The sequence below is a fragment of the Megascapheus bottae genome, chromosome 5 (genome assembly GCF_031878675.1).
Source record: "Megascapheus bottae isolate mThoBot1 chromosome 5, mThoBot2.hap1, whole genome shotgun sequence".
Taxonomy (NCBI): Eukaryota; Metazoa; Chordata; class Mammalia; order Rodentia; family Geomyidae; genus Megascapheus; species Megascapheus bottae.
In genome coordinates this window covers 56,220,075-56,236,179 of record NC_143513.1, presented here as the reverse complement: position 1 = coordinate 56,236,179, position 16,105 = coordinate 56,220,075, and the positions used below count along the sequence as shown (strand labels likewise).

General features: G+C 36.5%; 1 protein-coding gene across 1 annotated transcript in view; it reads left to right on the top strand.

Moving 5' to 3' along the window:
- The window catches only part of Thsd7a (thrombospondin type 1 domain containing 7A), a 200,063-nt gene that overhangs the window by 43,177 nt on the left and 140,781 nt on the right, over positions 1–16,105 (top strand). Inside the window, exons 4-5 of the mRNA XM_090333170.1 lie at positions 9,265–9,420; positions 10,736–10,948. Coding sequence (XP_090189296.1) covers positions 9,265–9,420; positions 10,736–10,948 — 369 coding nt within the window. The remainder of the gene's footprint in view (positions 1–9,264; positions 9,421–10,735; positions 10,949–16,105) is intronic.

Sequence of the window (16,105 nt, the reverse complement as noted above, 5' to 3'; positions counted from 1 at the left end):
AAATCAAAAGCAAAGATATTCCATAAGATGTAAAATATCAGGTCATCTCGTATATTTACTAATGGTATTCTAGAGAGATCATGATCTGACAAAGATCCTTCGGGGGGCTCCTCTAATCTATCTGATGTCAGTTGGTCGGACATAAGTCCTGACAAATTAATGTGGCCTTCCAGCTTCAGTACAGCTGAGTCCATATGAAAATATCCCCCTGACCAGACAAAGGAGATAAGACCACAATCTATGGGGCCTCTGAGGATCCTACCAAGAGAGAACAAAGGGAAAATAAATAAATAAAAACCTAGTAACTAACCTAAATACATAGGATATCAGACCTCTAATTTTGAATCTACCTGTAACTATCTTCTCAGGTCTGCTTTTCACATTCTATGCTACCTGGCTCCTCACCAATGTAAAAACACCAAATCCCAACGCACTTCTCACATCCTCTATGGCTCAAGTTGCAGTGCAGACATTTTTTTCTTTTACAATTTGTTGGGAGCTGAATGCAGGGTCAGGCTGGCCCATGAATTTGCATCACTGAGTAAGATAACCACACAAAGAAATGAGCTGTCATGTATGAACACCATGCCTAACTTTGAGCTATATCTTCAATATTGTGAATCACTTTCTGCTGAGATTTGATTACCATTGGGTACAATTGTGCTATTGCTTTATCACTCTCTGCTGAGACCTACAGTGAGAGTAAACACGTGGGCCTCCCCCGCCCTGCCCACCTTTGTGCTAATAGGTTTCTGCACCCTGTATTAGCTGAATGTACTTCCTCAGTAAACGAGTTCCTGCCTCCACGGGTCACCCTGACGCATCTGATTGTCCTCCTCCGGAGAGGGAGGGCTGGGTGCCAACAGTCAGTTGGCCCTCTCCTTTCTAGGCTCATTCTGGTTGGGGCATGTTCTCTCTATCCCTCCTGCAAGTCGGGAGGGACCCAGGACTAAAAACCCCCGACAACAATTAACAGTGATGTGTCTAATTTAAAACATGTAGCATTTTACATAAGCTCTGACTGACATAAAATATTAAAAAGCACATTATATGGTATGTGAAATAATCTACAGATGCTCTGTAGAGAAATAAATACTCTGTAGAGCAATAGATTTACAACCTCATGAGGAATACCCTCCTTCACACACATAGATGGAGGTTTTTTAAACTGTACTGTCCACTGTAAGGAAAAAATCTAAAATACATGAAAACAGTAAACTTAAGAAGAGTGCTAATAGAAAGAATTGGGAAGAAAGTTGATTCAGCAAGTTGTTAAATTTCATAATAATTAGTAGAAATAAACAACCAAAACTGAATGAAAAAGTCTAAAATGTAGAAAAATAAAAATTGAGAAGTGGGATAGAATTTGAAAGGAAATGGCGGAATGATGGAGGAGGAAGAATGGTGAAATGGGTGATATAGGTCAAGATAATTGTATTTATAAGTTGACATATTGGATGGTAAGCCTTTGTACAACTACTTAAAGGTAATTTTCCAAAAGCATAAAGGACCTTTTTAATTTTTTAACAGTAAAAACAAGAAACTACATGCAAGTAAGCTGAAACTTACGGTAATAGGACCCAAATAGAGCTATGGCTTACCATCTAATCTGTTTGTTTGGCTCATTTGAGAAGCTCTTAAAATTTTTGAAGCTTAGGACTTGCCATCAACCATTAAACTAAATGGCATGTTGAAGCAAGGCATCTGAGAGGATTTTTTTTTAGACAGGTAGGTAATTCCAGTCACTGTTCTATAGGATATGAAAGTCAGGGGTGCAGAGAACAGTGAAATTTCTTCCTGGAGTGTATGGGCTCTCAGGCTTGAAAGAATTATTAGGTTTTACTTCACAATGTAGGACTGGAGAGGCAAAAAATAAAAACCCCCCAAAAAAACAAATTAAGTGAGAGCTATTCCTTAGGAATACACACAGTGCCTTGGGGAACTCTTCTAGTCAGTCCTCACTCCTTTTGTTGCTTTTTTTTAATCTCTTTTTTTTCCTGAGATCTGAAGATTTTATTTAGCAGCATATAAAAGCAAGGCAGGAGGTGATCAACTTCAAGCCATCGGAAGGATTTCCCTGTGAGACTTGACATCTCCATTGTCAGTAACTCCCCAGTGAAAATGACCATTTGAGATTAGAAAAGAGCCCAGGAACACAATACTTTTAGGGACATTGCCATGAAGGTGCTTAAGCCAAAGTCAATGGCAAGTAATTTTGTTTCTGACATCCACGAAGCTCCGTTCTGAAATGTGCTAAATAAACAATGCCAGGCAACTTCCTGGCATCTGTGGCTAATGTCAGCTCTGATTCTCTCTGATTCTCAGAAGATGGTCTCATCAAAATAATCTGAAGTTCCTATTAGTTAAAGATTCCTATCTCTAAATTATTCTTGGTTTTCAGAATAAAGGCTATAAATCAGAATGTTGGAGAATTGTCCCCACAAGTCCATTTCTCTAAAACACTACCTTCCCTTATCAAGAGTATCCCTTAGGGGACAAAAACATGAGAAGGGGTATAAATGTTTGTGAAGTAATGCACCTCTATTTGGCAAATATAGCTGGTACCATTCTATTAATTACAATTTAAAAAATAAACATAAATTAAGAAAAAGAGGATCCCTTAACCTGCCAACCTTTCTGTTAGTTAAGGCACCTGCACCCAGCAAGCATAATTGTAATGAAAACAACTCAGGAATGGTATGGAGCTAGTTGTAGCTCTTGTTTGATTAGATACTCAAATTGTTCCACAAAAAAATCACTTCAGAAGTTTTATCCAACCAAATTCTAAGTGGCAAGGTTCTTTGTCATTAACATGAAAAGTGTGCTAAATTGCTTACTTTAGATAGGGAAGGGGGGAAAACAAGATGGGGGATGGGGGGAGGATAATGGGGACCAAGACATGTGAAAGGGTATGTGAATTAATGCACCTTCTATCTGGCAAATATCATGTAACCCTTTTATTAATTACAATAAAAAATATCAAAAAAAAGAAAATGTTGACAGCTTCCAGATTGCTGAGGTACCACAAGAAATGGAGTTCTTGGTTAAATACTTTCCTTTGTAACAAATAAAACTGTTTTCAGGAAAAAACAAAAACCAAAAAAAAAAAATAATGTTAGCTAGTAACAATTTGTTCCTAATTTGGGGCATTGAAACTTGGAATTTTAATCTATAAGGATTTGTTGAATGATTTCAGTGTCCATTTTGTGTATACAATTCTACCATTCGTCCTCTTTCGAAACAAAACAAAACAGAAAGACTAATCTATATTTGTAGCGCAGTATATGGCACATCCCTGGATAGGAGAGCCTCATCAGGCTTCATGCACTGATAGAATTTTGGAGATTTAAACCCTAACAATGATTGGCATTGCTGTGGAAATGTATATTTTGCACAACTCTATGTATTTTTAAACATCCCCTTATTTGGGTCAAGATGTAAGCAGAGTTATTTTTCTAGGCCACTGAGTTTTGATTGTAGAACCCTTGCATACTTTCTAGCATGACCCACAGAATAAACATCTAAAGAAATCATCAGTCCTTGAATCTGGGAGAGAACCCAGAGACTGGATTCTTCAAATTTTTATTTTTGAAAGTGATAAGATTAAAGAACTTGGAAATGCCAGTTTCTGTAAGAGATGGTTGTGACAAGTAGAATGGCAGCAAACTCAACACAGCTCAGCAGACAGAAGTCCGGAGGCAATGACAGTTATCAGAGTCATTAATCCAAAGCTTTCCTGACTCCTCTCATGAACAGTATTCAGGTAGCAACCCAGCTGCAAAGAGTTTAATTCTTTTTATAGAAAACATGCTCATGGAAATTGATTCCATGAACTAATAGATTCCAAGTCTGTTTGTCTTGATGCAATAGCTCTTTCCTTGCCTCCAGTCTCTTCCATAACTGGAAAAAAAAAACTTTAAGTGAGTAAGACAGAAAAATATTCTTTCTTATTTTAATCAAGTAGCCAATAATAATGATAATACTTGCTGGAATGTTTTAGAAGATCCTTATCAAAGTTTATTAAGTTCTTATGATTTTTACCACACTTACAAACCAATACCCTCCAACAGAATAAACAAATATTCCTCCAATGACCTAGAGTAATCCACAGAAAAATCAAAACACATACATGCACCAGGATTATTAAGTCAATGACCACTCCTGTAAACAATTTGATTAAAACCATTTAATGTCAGAAATAAAAATTATTTACAAATATCTGAATTGTGACCTCAGTGCAATTCAAGAGCTTTTTCTAAACACAAGAATAGTGCTGCTCAAGGAAAAGCAATTTGGGATCAAGCAGTATCAGAGTGAAAACAAGGTTATCTACTCACCACCTGTGAGATTAAATACTGAAGATTTTAATTAAGGTGTACAAAAGGAGCAATGTGCTTAGGTATGCTTCCTAAATTGTATAATATATTGTATTAAAAGAGGAAACAACAAAGAACAATAGTTCAATAATGAGTTATCTTTTTCAGAAAGGATTAGCATTAATCTGTAGTAACTAAATTAAAGAGCTATTTTTCCAATCATTGTTTTAAACTTTTTTAATAATTGGTACACATAAAATTTTGCATAGTTTCTAAAATAAAGGCTCACTGTCATTGGTTGACACAAATTCTTAGGAGTGAGCTTTTTAATGCTCTAGATAAAATGTAACCAATTATCAAGTAATTCACCCATAGAAACTTCCTGGAATTAGAAGTACTCTGTTTAAATATACTCTAAATCACTACTATGTACTTGTTATCACTTAAAAATAATAATACATTAATAGGCTTTCCAAAGAGTAAGAACTCGCCATTAATTTTAATTGATTGAGATAATGTTTTTGAAAGACAGTAAAATGTGAAAGGAAAGCCATTTGCAATTGATTTTTTTAATGTCACCAGAAACTGTCACCATCAGGCTCCTTTATATTTAAGAATAAAGTTTGAGCAACCCCTATACAGAAACTAAGATTTAAATCGAAGAGAATTTCCTTAAATTTGTGAATTGTTAATCAAATTAAGCTTGTTTGAGGAAATGAAATAACAGAATGAATAACAGTAAAATGTACCTATGTACTATATTTTCCAGGACTTAAAAAATACTTGACTTTGAAAATTAGGTTGTTAAGTGGATAAGGCATTAAACTTTTTAATTAAAATTCTTCAGATTTAGTTCTCAAGGAATCACAGCCAACTCTGCTTTCCCTCACAGCACAAAAATCAAATTTAATTTTCAAATTATATTGTATGAAGAGCATCAGGAGCTCATGCCTGTAATCCTGGCTACTCAGGAGGCTGAGACCTCAGGATCACAGTTTGAAGCCAGTCTGGGCAGGAAAGACCAGGAGACTCTTATCTACTATTAAACACACACACACACACACACACACACACACACACACACACACACACACACACACACACACACAGAAGTGTAACAGTGGCTCATAAACTAGAGTGCTAGCTTTGAGCACAAAAGTTCAGAGACAGTGCCCAGATTTAGAAGTCAAGCCCCCCAACCAGCACTGCTCAAAGGGAAGTACACTTTATTACTTGATTCATATGATTGTAACCCCTCTGTACATCACCTTTACGATAAAATTTTAAAACACACACATACTGTATGGTTCTAGCCAGGAGTCGTTGACTCATGCCTATAATCCTGCCTACTCAGAAGGCTGAGACTAAAAGATTGCTAGACAAAGATTGCTTCCTAGCTGCCTAGCTTGCATAAAGCCTTGGGTTCAGTTCCTCAATACCACATAAGCAGAAAAGGGAAGAAGTGCTTCTGTGGCTCAAGTGGTAGATGGCTAGCCTTGAGTACAGAGAGGCTCAGGGACAGTACCCAAGCTGAGAGTTCAAGCCTCAGGCCTAGGGAAAAAAATGTATATATAAGTCTAGCCATTATGAATTAACTTTATGATCCTGGAGAACTTACTAAATCTCCATATATCTCAATTCTTCATCTTTAAATTTAGGATTATAGTTGTATCTATTCCTTTCATGAGATTACTGTGAAGATTAAAATAATGTATTTAGTAATACAGTATAAGTGCTTACTACTGTAAAGAATACAATTATAAAACATCTCATTACAATAGTAATTTAGCTGGATAGCACATTCTTAATATCTAGTGGAAGAAAATTTAGTTTTCATTCCCGACTCAATCCTAAAAGTTAAAATAGTTTTCACTGATAAACTGCCACTGAAGTTTGATTATCTTGATATCTGCATGTTATAATAATAAGCTCCTTTAGGTTTAGGTTTAGTTCATTCTACTTACCACACTCTCCATCTAACCACCACTAGTATCTTCAACTTTGCCTCTGAACAAGTGTCCCAGAAATTTCCCTAATGATGATCTCTTATAGTCAAGCCGTTATCTTCTATTTCTATTTTTATTTTCTATCTTATTATCTGAAAATAACTTTCTTTGACCCAGATAATTAAAGATGCGTGGATTTAAAATTCTAACCTTCCTACGAGGTCATTAAAAATGGAAAAGTCTGTGACTTGGGATCAGAAATGTACAGGGCAGAGGGAAGATTTAGGATTAAACCAAATTGGATTCATGTAGTGGATTTTAGAAATCTCCTGAGGATTTTTCTCACTCATCATACCAGTTACATAATTCAAAGATCTTATTTTTAAACACTATATATAATTTTGCTTTGAAAAATATATTGTTCTCTAAATTCCAAACTAAATTTTAAAATGTGCTAGAAAATTATACAGAAAACAAACCCATTTAAAAAAAATCTGTGGAAATTAGAGAGGAAAAAATATCCACTAAAAACTAAAAGTTTTTGGACCTTGGAAATAACAAGAATGCCATGGATTTCTTTGTGTCTTCTATATCAGCCTTGGAGCTAAAAATGGCAGCTCAGCAATGCAAGGGAGCACAGATTTTAAAGTCTTACCAAACGTCTTCTCTACTTAGCCCTTCTGAAAATAAAGGAACAATTTGACACGATATAAAATTTTCAGCAGAATTTTAAAAGAATTTGGCCATATGTTCACCCACACCAGCAAACGCCCACCGTGATGGTGTTCTAGTGAGATGCCTGGCACTCTGGCAGGGGCTGTCAGGGAAGGCCAAGAAGGAAACTGGGCCTTTCATCTCTGACTCCCACCTTCATGATATAAGTGAGACAACTGAAGAATTAAAATACACCCATTGACATCATTGCATTGTTACTGAAAGGCAGGAAAGATAGATGGATTTTATTCTCACCTCCTAATAACAATGTGGCATATTGTCCCTTTGCTTGCTTTCTAAGAAGAAACAAAAGGAAAGAAAAAAGGAAAAGGAAGAAGGAGGGAAGGAAGGAAAGAGGGAAAGAAGGAAGGAAAGAGGGAGGGAGAGGGACGAGGGAAGGTGTGATGAAAACTATCATAAGAAATGATACAATCTCAGAGGTGACTTGGTTACCATATTCCTGTCCTAGTAGCACAAGATATTGCAACTGATTATTCTATTTAATCCATTTGAATTACACCAAAGCTAAAATGAAAATTCCAAAAAATCAGAATATTTAAATCTGTTTCCTTCCGAAGTGTTTAACCTCATATAGAATAGAAATGTTCAGACTCACATTCCTCAGAATCACAGGACAGGTTCACTTTGTAGTAACCATTATTTCCAAAATGGTATAATAATACCAAATTTTAAAGTGAATTTTGCTTGAGTAAAAGGGAAAAACAAAACCATCCAGGTCACCAAGGCACAAGTATCTAATTTAAATGATAGTCTGAAAGACTCCACAAGTAACTATAACTGCAGTGAAAGTACAAGTGTTAATTTTCTATGTTACTATAGATTCTTCTACCTATGATTCTTAAAAATAGAGATGGATGAACTGAGATTGATTGGAATACATTGAAAAGTGTGAAAGTATCACTGTAAGCTCTGTCTCTCCTTATATAACTCATTTATACCAATAAAAAATATTTTTGTGTGAAAAAAAGTATTACCGAGTCCTGTTTACATTTGGAGTAAGTGACACATTTATTTGTCATTAATGTAACAAGTACTTTGCCTGTTAAAAACAATGAAATTATTCATATTTTCTTTGGCCTATATTATTATGCACTTCTAATAATCCTTATAAACCTGAGAGAGTGCACAATGGGCCACACCAAGCAAACTAGCCATTTCCTATCATTTATTCCCACTATGATGTGTGTGGGCTGTGAGGTGATGAGCCCTATTAACAGGAAAATGAAACCTAGAATCTGTAGAATATATTATAAATCAAATTCTGGCAGTAAGAAGGGTGAACATCGAGTGGCATTTAACAATTATGGTAGTTGTGCGTGTTCCAGAAATTAAGAGATGCACACATACTTGTAATTTGTCTTAGAGTTAAAATAACAAATATTTAGTACTCTTATTTAACAGTGAGAATACCTGTCTTAAAAATCAATTAATTTCTCTATGATGTTCCAGATGTGGTTTGGATCTGCCTTTTCACATGAGAGGAATAAGAGAAATCTAAGGCTTTGTTATTTAAGTCCTTTATTCTGCAAGCATGAACAAATTAAGAAAATAAATGAGAGCTTGGTTTTGCAAAAGGGAACACTGAAATGTGTCATAAAAATGGAAAAGTAAAGAAACATTGAGAAGCAATGAATGTTCTACTTCACTGTTCAGTTTAGGAGCAAACAGAAAATTGCAAGTCAGATTTGGGTCACATAACGTTATGCAAAGATTCTGGAAAGTACTGATGAACCACAATGCAGGAGGTAGAGAGAGCAGCCTTCACATCAGTTCACTCCTCACATGGACGTGACAACTCCAAAACCCATGGACCAAGAGGAACAGGAATTTCTGCGGAAAACACACAGTGACTTTTTGTCCCCATAGGTATTAAATCTTCATTTACCATCTTGTGTGTTTATTCTTGTAAAAAAAAATGCCTTTTCTAAGTGTCTACCTAAAACTGCAGCATTCATTGAGTAAGAAAGGTTCATTTATGTTTTACCTATATGGCTACTTAATTGTAAAGCAGATAATAAAACAATTTGCAAGGCTTCTAGTCCAGTTATCCTTCATTATATTATCCTGGTTTTTTTTCCCCTTCATCTTCTTTTCCATCTCCATCTTCCCAAGATGAAGCTGTGACATTAGAATAAAATCTTGGCGACCCATTGTTAAGCATTTTCCTACTCAGTACACATATGAAAACCTTCTTACTAGCCATTCGATTCATTTGTGCTAACTTCTAAAATTGTTATGATTATTATGTATGCTTTCCCTCCAAACAGGCTCAAAACCAGTGGACTCAAAATTATGCGCTGGCCCTGTCCCAAATACTACCCAGCTGTGCCATATTCCTTGTCCAGTCGAATGTGAAGTTTCACCTTGGTCAGCTTGGGGACCTTGTACATATGAAAATTGCAATGACCAACAAGGAAAAAAAGGTATGTAATGGTAACATGACATGTTTGATGCTTCAAACATGTCAGCTGAATGAGTCAAATCATTACTTTAAAAATGCTACTCTGAAAAAAAAAGAAAATGCAAGCAATATACAACTTTGGGTTCCTTGTAATTACTGACTTGTTATACTTTTCAGAATGGTTAAAGAATATTGATTTCAAAACCTGAATAATCCTTGTCAAGGGACAGTACCAAGAGATTGAAAAGGAAGAACCCAGGAAACACAGAAGCTTGGTAATATGGATAAGATGAAGGACCTCTGATACACTCAGTGTAGTGGTTAAGATGAGCTATATTTATTAGGCTGACCTGGAAAGTAAAACCTGCTCAACCCTTAGTATTTAGATAAGCAAATTAATTTATGTAAATGTTTGTCCCTTTATCTGTACAAGAAATGGAATAATATCCATACCACAAATTGGCCCTAAAGAATCAATGAGGTAATAAATACAATTCAAGGCACAACCCATAGCTAGTGCCCAATAATCAGGGCTCGATATTACTTATGACACTAAGTGTATTTTTGGTGATTATTTTTATGAAAATGACATGTCTAAGCATAGCACATAAATGCTATGATTTACTTCTTTCTTGGTGGGATTGCTGGCCTTTCAAAGAAAAGCCTTCTGCTGTTCCCAGTACATTCACATAGCCATAAACAGACATACTATGCTACATTGTCAGGAAAGCAACACCCAGGAGCTAGTAAAGGATGGAGCTGAGCTTTGATCTTTCCATCTTGGAGTGCAGGTTGTCTAAGAGGAATTTTCATTTCAGAAAGTTTAAATTCAATTGAAGTTTATTTCGCAGTAACTACCCAACTTCTCAAAGGCTCCTTTCCCAAATTCAATTAAGTGCACGGCATAGAATAATTTAAAATAGTATTCCTTTCATCTGACCTCAAGTATTTCTGAATAATTTGGATTTTTGTCATTTCTTTGAAAGTTCTATAAATATAGATAGTTCGAATCAACCAAAACCTCTGCTATCCTCTTTTTCCCCTCATTCCTCTTTAAGCTTATGCAAGATGAATTATATGAACTTTTTGTATTATCATTATATGAATTTTTTGTATTATCTGTAGTAACCTGTAACCAAGACTCTTTTTCTCTTGTGTGTATTCATTCATTCATTCATTCATTCATTCAATAAATGGCTTGTGAACTCACATTAAGCTACAATTTGGAGTTACTGTCTACCCTAATCCAGCATTCAACCTGGGATCTTTTTTGAAGTTTCTGAAATATTTGACCCCTGATATTAACATTAAGTATTTTCTTTCCTCCAATGATTCAGGCTTCAAACTAAGAAAGAGGCGCATCATCAACGAGCCCACTGGAGGGTCTGGAGGAACAGGAAACTGCCCCCACTTACTGGAAGCCATTCCCTGTGAAGAGCCATCCTGCTATGACTGGAAAGCAGTGAGGCTTGGAGACTGTGAACCAGACAACGGCAAGGAATGTGGGCCAGGCACTCAGGTTCAAGAGGTCGTGTGCATCAACAGTGATGGTAAGACCGCGGCTTGACTCCATCCACAGAAATCCACTTAACCTCAGGGTTGTGCGGTTTCTTTATGTTAAAATCTTGTGTCTTCTCTTATAATTGGCTCTGTTTACAAAACATATTTCCCCTCCCCTCTCTCTCTGGATCATAAGGTGAAAACCAATAAAATTCAGAAACAGAACAGTTGATATAAAGATTTAAAGCATCTCCAGGACAAGGGTATATTAAATTATCAAATTTAAGAATAACAAGGAAATATGATAATTTTCTAAGTAGTATTGCTAAATTTATCACAGAAAATGAAATGTAAATAGCAAAGGGCTGCTTGATTTGACCGAAAGTCTTTTTTGACCGTAGGTGATGTGTCATGTCGATAGAATGTAACCTCTGAACTCTCAATTTGGCAGGATCTTCACAGCCTAGTGTTTCTGAACCACACTTCTTATCACTAAGGGCTTCCCTGCTAGGAAAGCTGAGAAATCAGTGACGTTTTTTCCCACAAGGATTGTTATTTTTCCCAGGCATAAAAATTACTTCAGACTTCATAACTACTTTGTAACTATATTGATATTATCTCTGACAAATGGCTGTTGCATTCATCCCAAGAATGTGTACTACTGTGTGGAGGAGAGTATTCACCCTCAGCAATCCTTGAGTCACATTTTAAAATCACAGGACACCCCCAGAAACAGCTTAAAACCTTGGGTCACATCATCAGTCAGGATTCTTTTGGCTCTTAGATACTGCGTGAGTGCACATCAGAGAAACAGGAGCAGTAAACCCCAGGGTCCCATAGTTTTGCCGGCTAACACAGTTTACAGCATATGCAGGAACATCCCTGTGCCCCTCAGGGCCTTTAGAGCATCTGGTAACCATCATAATTCCTCCCATCCTATTTTCTTCTAGCAAGCAGAATTGTTTCCTTCTGTGTCTCGGTCACTGTTCAGTAGTAAAGAGAGACATCTCTGGAGTGAAAGACTGATAGACACTGCTATTGCTGAGAAATGAGCTTTTTGACTTGGAAACATACACTATCTTCTTTGTCCAGCCTTTACAGTAGCCACGTAGGGCATCATGAGGTCGAATCTGAGCCAGTGCTTGCTTGAGGCTGAAATGGGAAGAAGGAAATTATTGATTCAGGTCTTTGTAATGAACTTCAGGTATTCTTGTCTTTCAATGATATGATTAGTTATGATTCATCCTTTCTTTGGTCTTTCCATGTTCTACTCTAAAGGCACTGAACAGAGGAAATAGATGGATAATCTCAGATGGGTATACAAGAAAGCAAAAGAAGCAATTTTTGTTTTGCTTCAACTCTTATTTCATATCCAGATTTGGGCTGGGAAGACTTAAAACTCATTGGTAGAGTGCTTACTTGCCATTTTGAGGATTTGCATTCAATCTTCTAATACTGCTAGAAAAGAAGAAGCCTAATTTGGATGGATTAGTTATAACTCTCCTATTTTCTAAGTTGCTGACACTTTAAAGGAAAGATCATATTTAACACATGCTGATACTGCTTCTTATTTTTTCCCCTCAACTCAAATAAAGTTTCTTGTCTTTCTAAACATATAGGTATTCTAGGTATTGTGAAAGATGTGTCTGCATGAAACAAAAAGCTGAAACAAAAAAGTAGACTGTGCACGGAATTTCTATCTGTCTGTTCTCCAGAAAAAAGTCTCAGATTTAGCCCATTTTTTACAATGGTCTTTGTGAATGTTTGTGCAAAATTTACATATATTTTATAGAAATTAATGGACTCTCCTATTGAAAATATTAGCAGTCAATTTTAATTTATCAAGTTAAAGTTATTTTGTAGGTCTGGAAATGTGGCTTAAAGGTAGAGTGCTTGCCTAACATGCATGAAGCCTTGGGTTCAATTCTTCAGTACCACATAGACAGAAAAAAGTTGCAAGTGGTACTGTGTGTTCTCAAGTGGTAGAGTGCTAGTCTTGAACAAAAGAAGCTCAGGTATATAATGTGTGATTGTTGTTCTTAATGTCCTGTATTATTTCTCACCTCTTTTGTTGTCCCTTGGTTATTCTCATATTGTTACAGTATCTTATCTTGTTATCTGGTATAGTGTATATATGCTTATTTGTTTATTTGAAATAGGAAAAAGAAGGGAGGAAAAGATGAGGGAAGGGGATGGGGGAGGGAAATGGGGATAAAAGCATGAGAAGGGATATCTTCTGGCGAATATAACTGTAACCCCTCTATTAATTACATTTAAAAAAAAAAAGCTCAGGGACAGTGCCCAGGCCCTGAGATCAAGCCCTATTAGTGGCAATAAAAAACTTATTTTGTAATACAAATAAATATATCTTCAGTTGTCGTGTGAAACTAAAAATGAGTTTCCTGTGTCCCACTGCTTTGGAAAGTAATGTCTGTTATAACCAAAAGGCAAATTGTAAATGCACGATATATGTAAGCTGATATATTTTGTCTGCATCACAGATGGAATGAATTAAAAGCAAAGAGTAATGCAAATAATATTCAATTTATTATTTTCTTATGCTAGGAAGTCTCATCCATCATTAAACTTCACCTCCAACAAATTCTTACCCCAATATTAATTAGTTCAAATGTAATTTAATATTTTTATTGGCTTTACTACAAGGGTACATAAAACCAATGAAGTTATTTTTCATATAAATTCAAGATTTGCTCTGACTTGCCTATGTCTGAGTCATATTTGCTGATAGAATCCTAGCAAAAGCTACAGACCTGTAAATACTACTCCAATGTTATCATGTGGTCACCTAGTAAGTGTTTAGCAGCTGCACCAAATGTTGTTTTGTAATTAAATTGGGCCCAGGGAATTAAAGTTGATTAGTAGTGCAGACTCTACCCCCAGGCCTGGCTGCAGTTATGGATTTTGTTTTATAATTAAGTTAAAGTCCAACTAGGGACATGAAGAATTAGAGCTGTGAATCTAGCTGATAATAAAAGGACTTCTTTTTGTCTCCCACGTTCTTCACAAATTTCACAACTTCGTTAATGACTGCAAACACTTTAAGCCCTTATTTTCCTTTCTCTTGACTTGTTTTTATTTTTATTTTTTGTCTAAACTTCCAGAGATTATCAGGAGCTGTTAAGGCTGTTTATTGTTTCAATGATTTCCCAAAGAGCAAAGAAGGTGAAAGCAGAAGCAGTTGGTGGGGGTGGGGAGCTTATGTAGATTCTCTGAAGGGGAAGGAGAAGCCCAAAGAACCACAGACAAAAGGAGATCAGATGAACATTACACTCTTCAAAAAGAGAGAAACACGCTTTCTGGACAAAATGCAAAGATCACTTGAATGCATTTCCAGATTTTTAGCACGAATAGAACTACTCCAAGCACGTTTATGGGGAAGAATCCTAGAGGCATCACACCATTGTGAAACCAACTCTGCCCTATTTTAATTGTTACATTTATGTGTTTTATTTAAAGGTGTAAATTTGGTAAGCCAACATCATTTGGTTTTCAGCAGAATAAGAGCTTCTAAGCTGGAGATAGGAGTGGGGAGGTAGGATACATTGTGTTATTCATTGCTTCAGACTATAAACCTAATATTGTTCCCACATTTTCCCTCTGTTGAAAATACTAAAGTCTGCCATCCATCCATCCTCACCACAGATTTTTGACACTGATCGAGGTAAATCTCAAAAATCAATTTTCTGGTTAGCATTCTATTATTTTATAACATGATGGGTTCAATTTTTTAAATATTACTCTGCTTATCTTTATAATCTTTTCCACACTAATCAAAGTTAATAATCTCATTCTGGATCAAGATTTTTTGCCTGATTTACTTTATTGTACACCAGGGTTACCTTATGTATGTCAGGTGGTAAGTACATTTGACAAAGATTTTTTTTTTTTTTTGCCAGTCCTGGGCTTGAGCTCAGGGCCTGAGCACTGTCCTTGGACTTTCTCAAGGTTAGGGCTCTACCACTTGAGCCTCAGCACGACTTCCGGCTTTTTTCTATGTATGTGGTACCGAGGAATCGAACCCGGGTCTTCATGCATGCTAGGCAAGCACTTTAAACACTAGGCCAAACTCCCGGCCCTTGACCAAGATTTTTATGAAGCCAAATACTCCCTGAAGATATGAGTGATATAGTGCCTGCTTAGAAAGTGGAAGACCCTGATTTCACACCCAATACTGCCAAAGAGAAAAAGAAGCAGGCAGCTTGTCAGACTTTGTTTTCCTATGACCTGAGAGAAATGACTTAAGAGAGGAAATAATATTTTTTAATCATAGTTTCAGAGACTTCAGTTTATCATGGCCCAGGCAGAATGTATGGTACAGGAGAGCAATTCACATCTCGACAGTCAGGAAACAAAGTGAGAAGAGCTGTACCAGCAAATTCTGTTCCCCCATCTTATCCCATGTAGGTCCTCTGCTTGTGGAGGATCTTCTCCCCTTAGTTAATCCTCTCTTGAAACAACCTCACAGGTGTAATGTAGAGGTACTAATGTGGTCATCTATCAGTGCTTTCACAAGGGTAGCTATTCTGTGATGAATCAGCCCCAGATTCAGTGATTCATGAAAACTCACGCAATTCATTATACACTTGTACTTTCCATGGATCTATTACAATCAACCAAAGCAAAATGCCTATGGGGCAAAGAGTAGAGGGAACCAGGATGAGCAACCCAGATTCAGTCACTCAGGACAGCACAGTGCACTGTGACAAGGTGAAGTGTTTTCTTGCCCACCAGTGATGTTATGGAGCCAGGAATCCATCATGAAACCATCTACCACATACCAACATCTTAGAATCTCTAACAGAAAGCAGATTCCCAAAGTAAACTCTACATGAAGCACAAGGGGCTGCTCTTTTCATGTGGAGAATAGTGAAGTTCTTTAGAAATTCAAATACCTCAGTGCAGACCAAGGGTCAGCCTTGTGAATAAGAGAATCTAAGGATAACAGTCTCTGAGCTGATACATGAACTCTTTCCACCCAGGAAAAAAAAAATTTGAAGACTCAGTCTAACTCTCAAAAGTGAAAAATAAACCTTAAAGATTGAAGTTTTTAGAAATGAAGGAGCTCTTTTTTTAAAGGATATTTTCATCCTTATTAGTGGCTCTCAACTGCTATCTGAAAGGAGGAGGGTAAGTGCCAGGTACCTCCAGCTCTTCAGAGTATACAGACAACACTAGTGCTTAAGAGC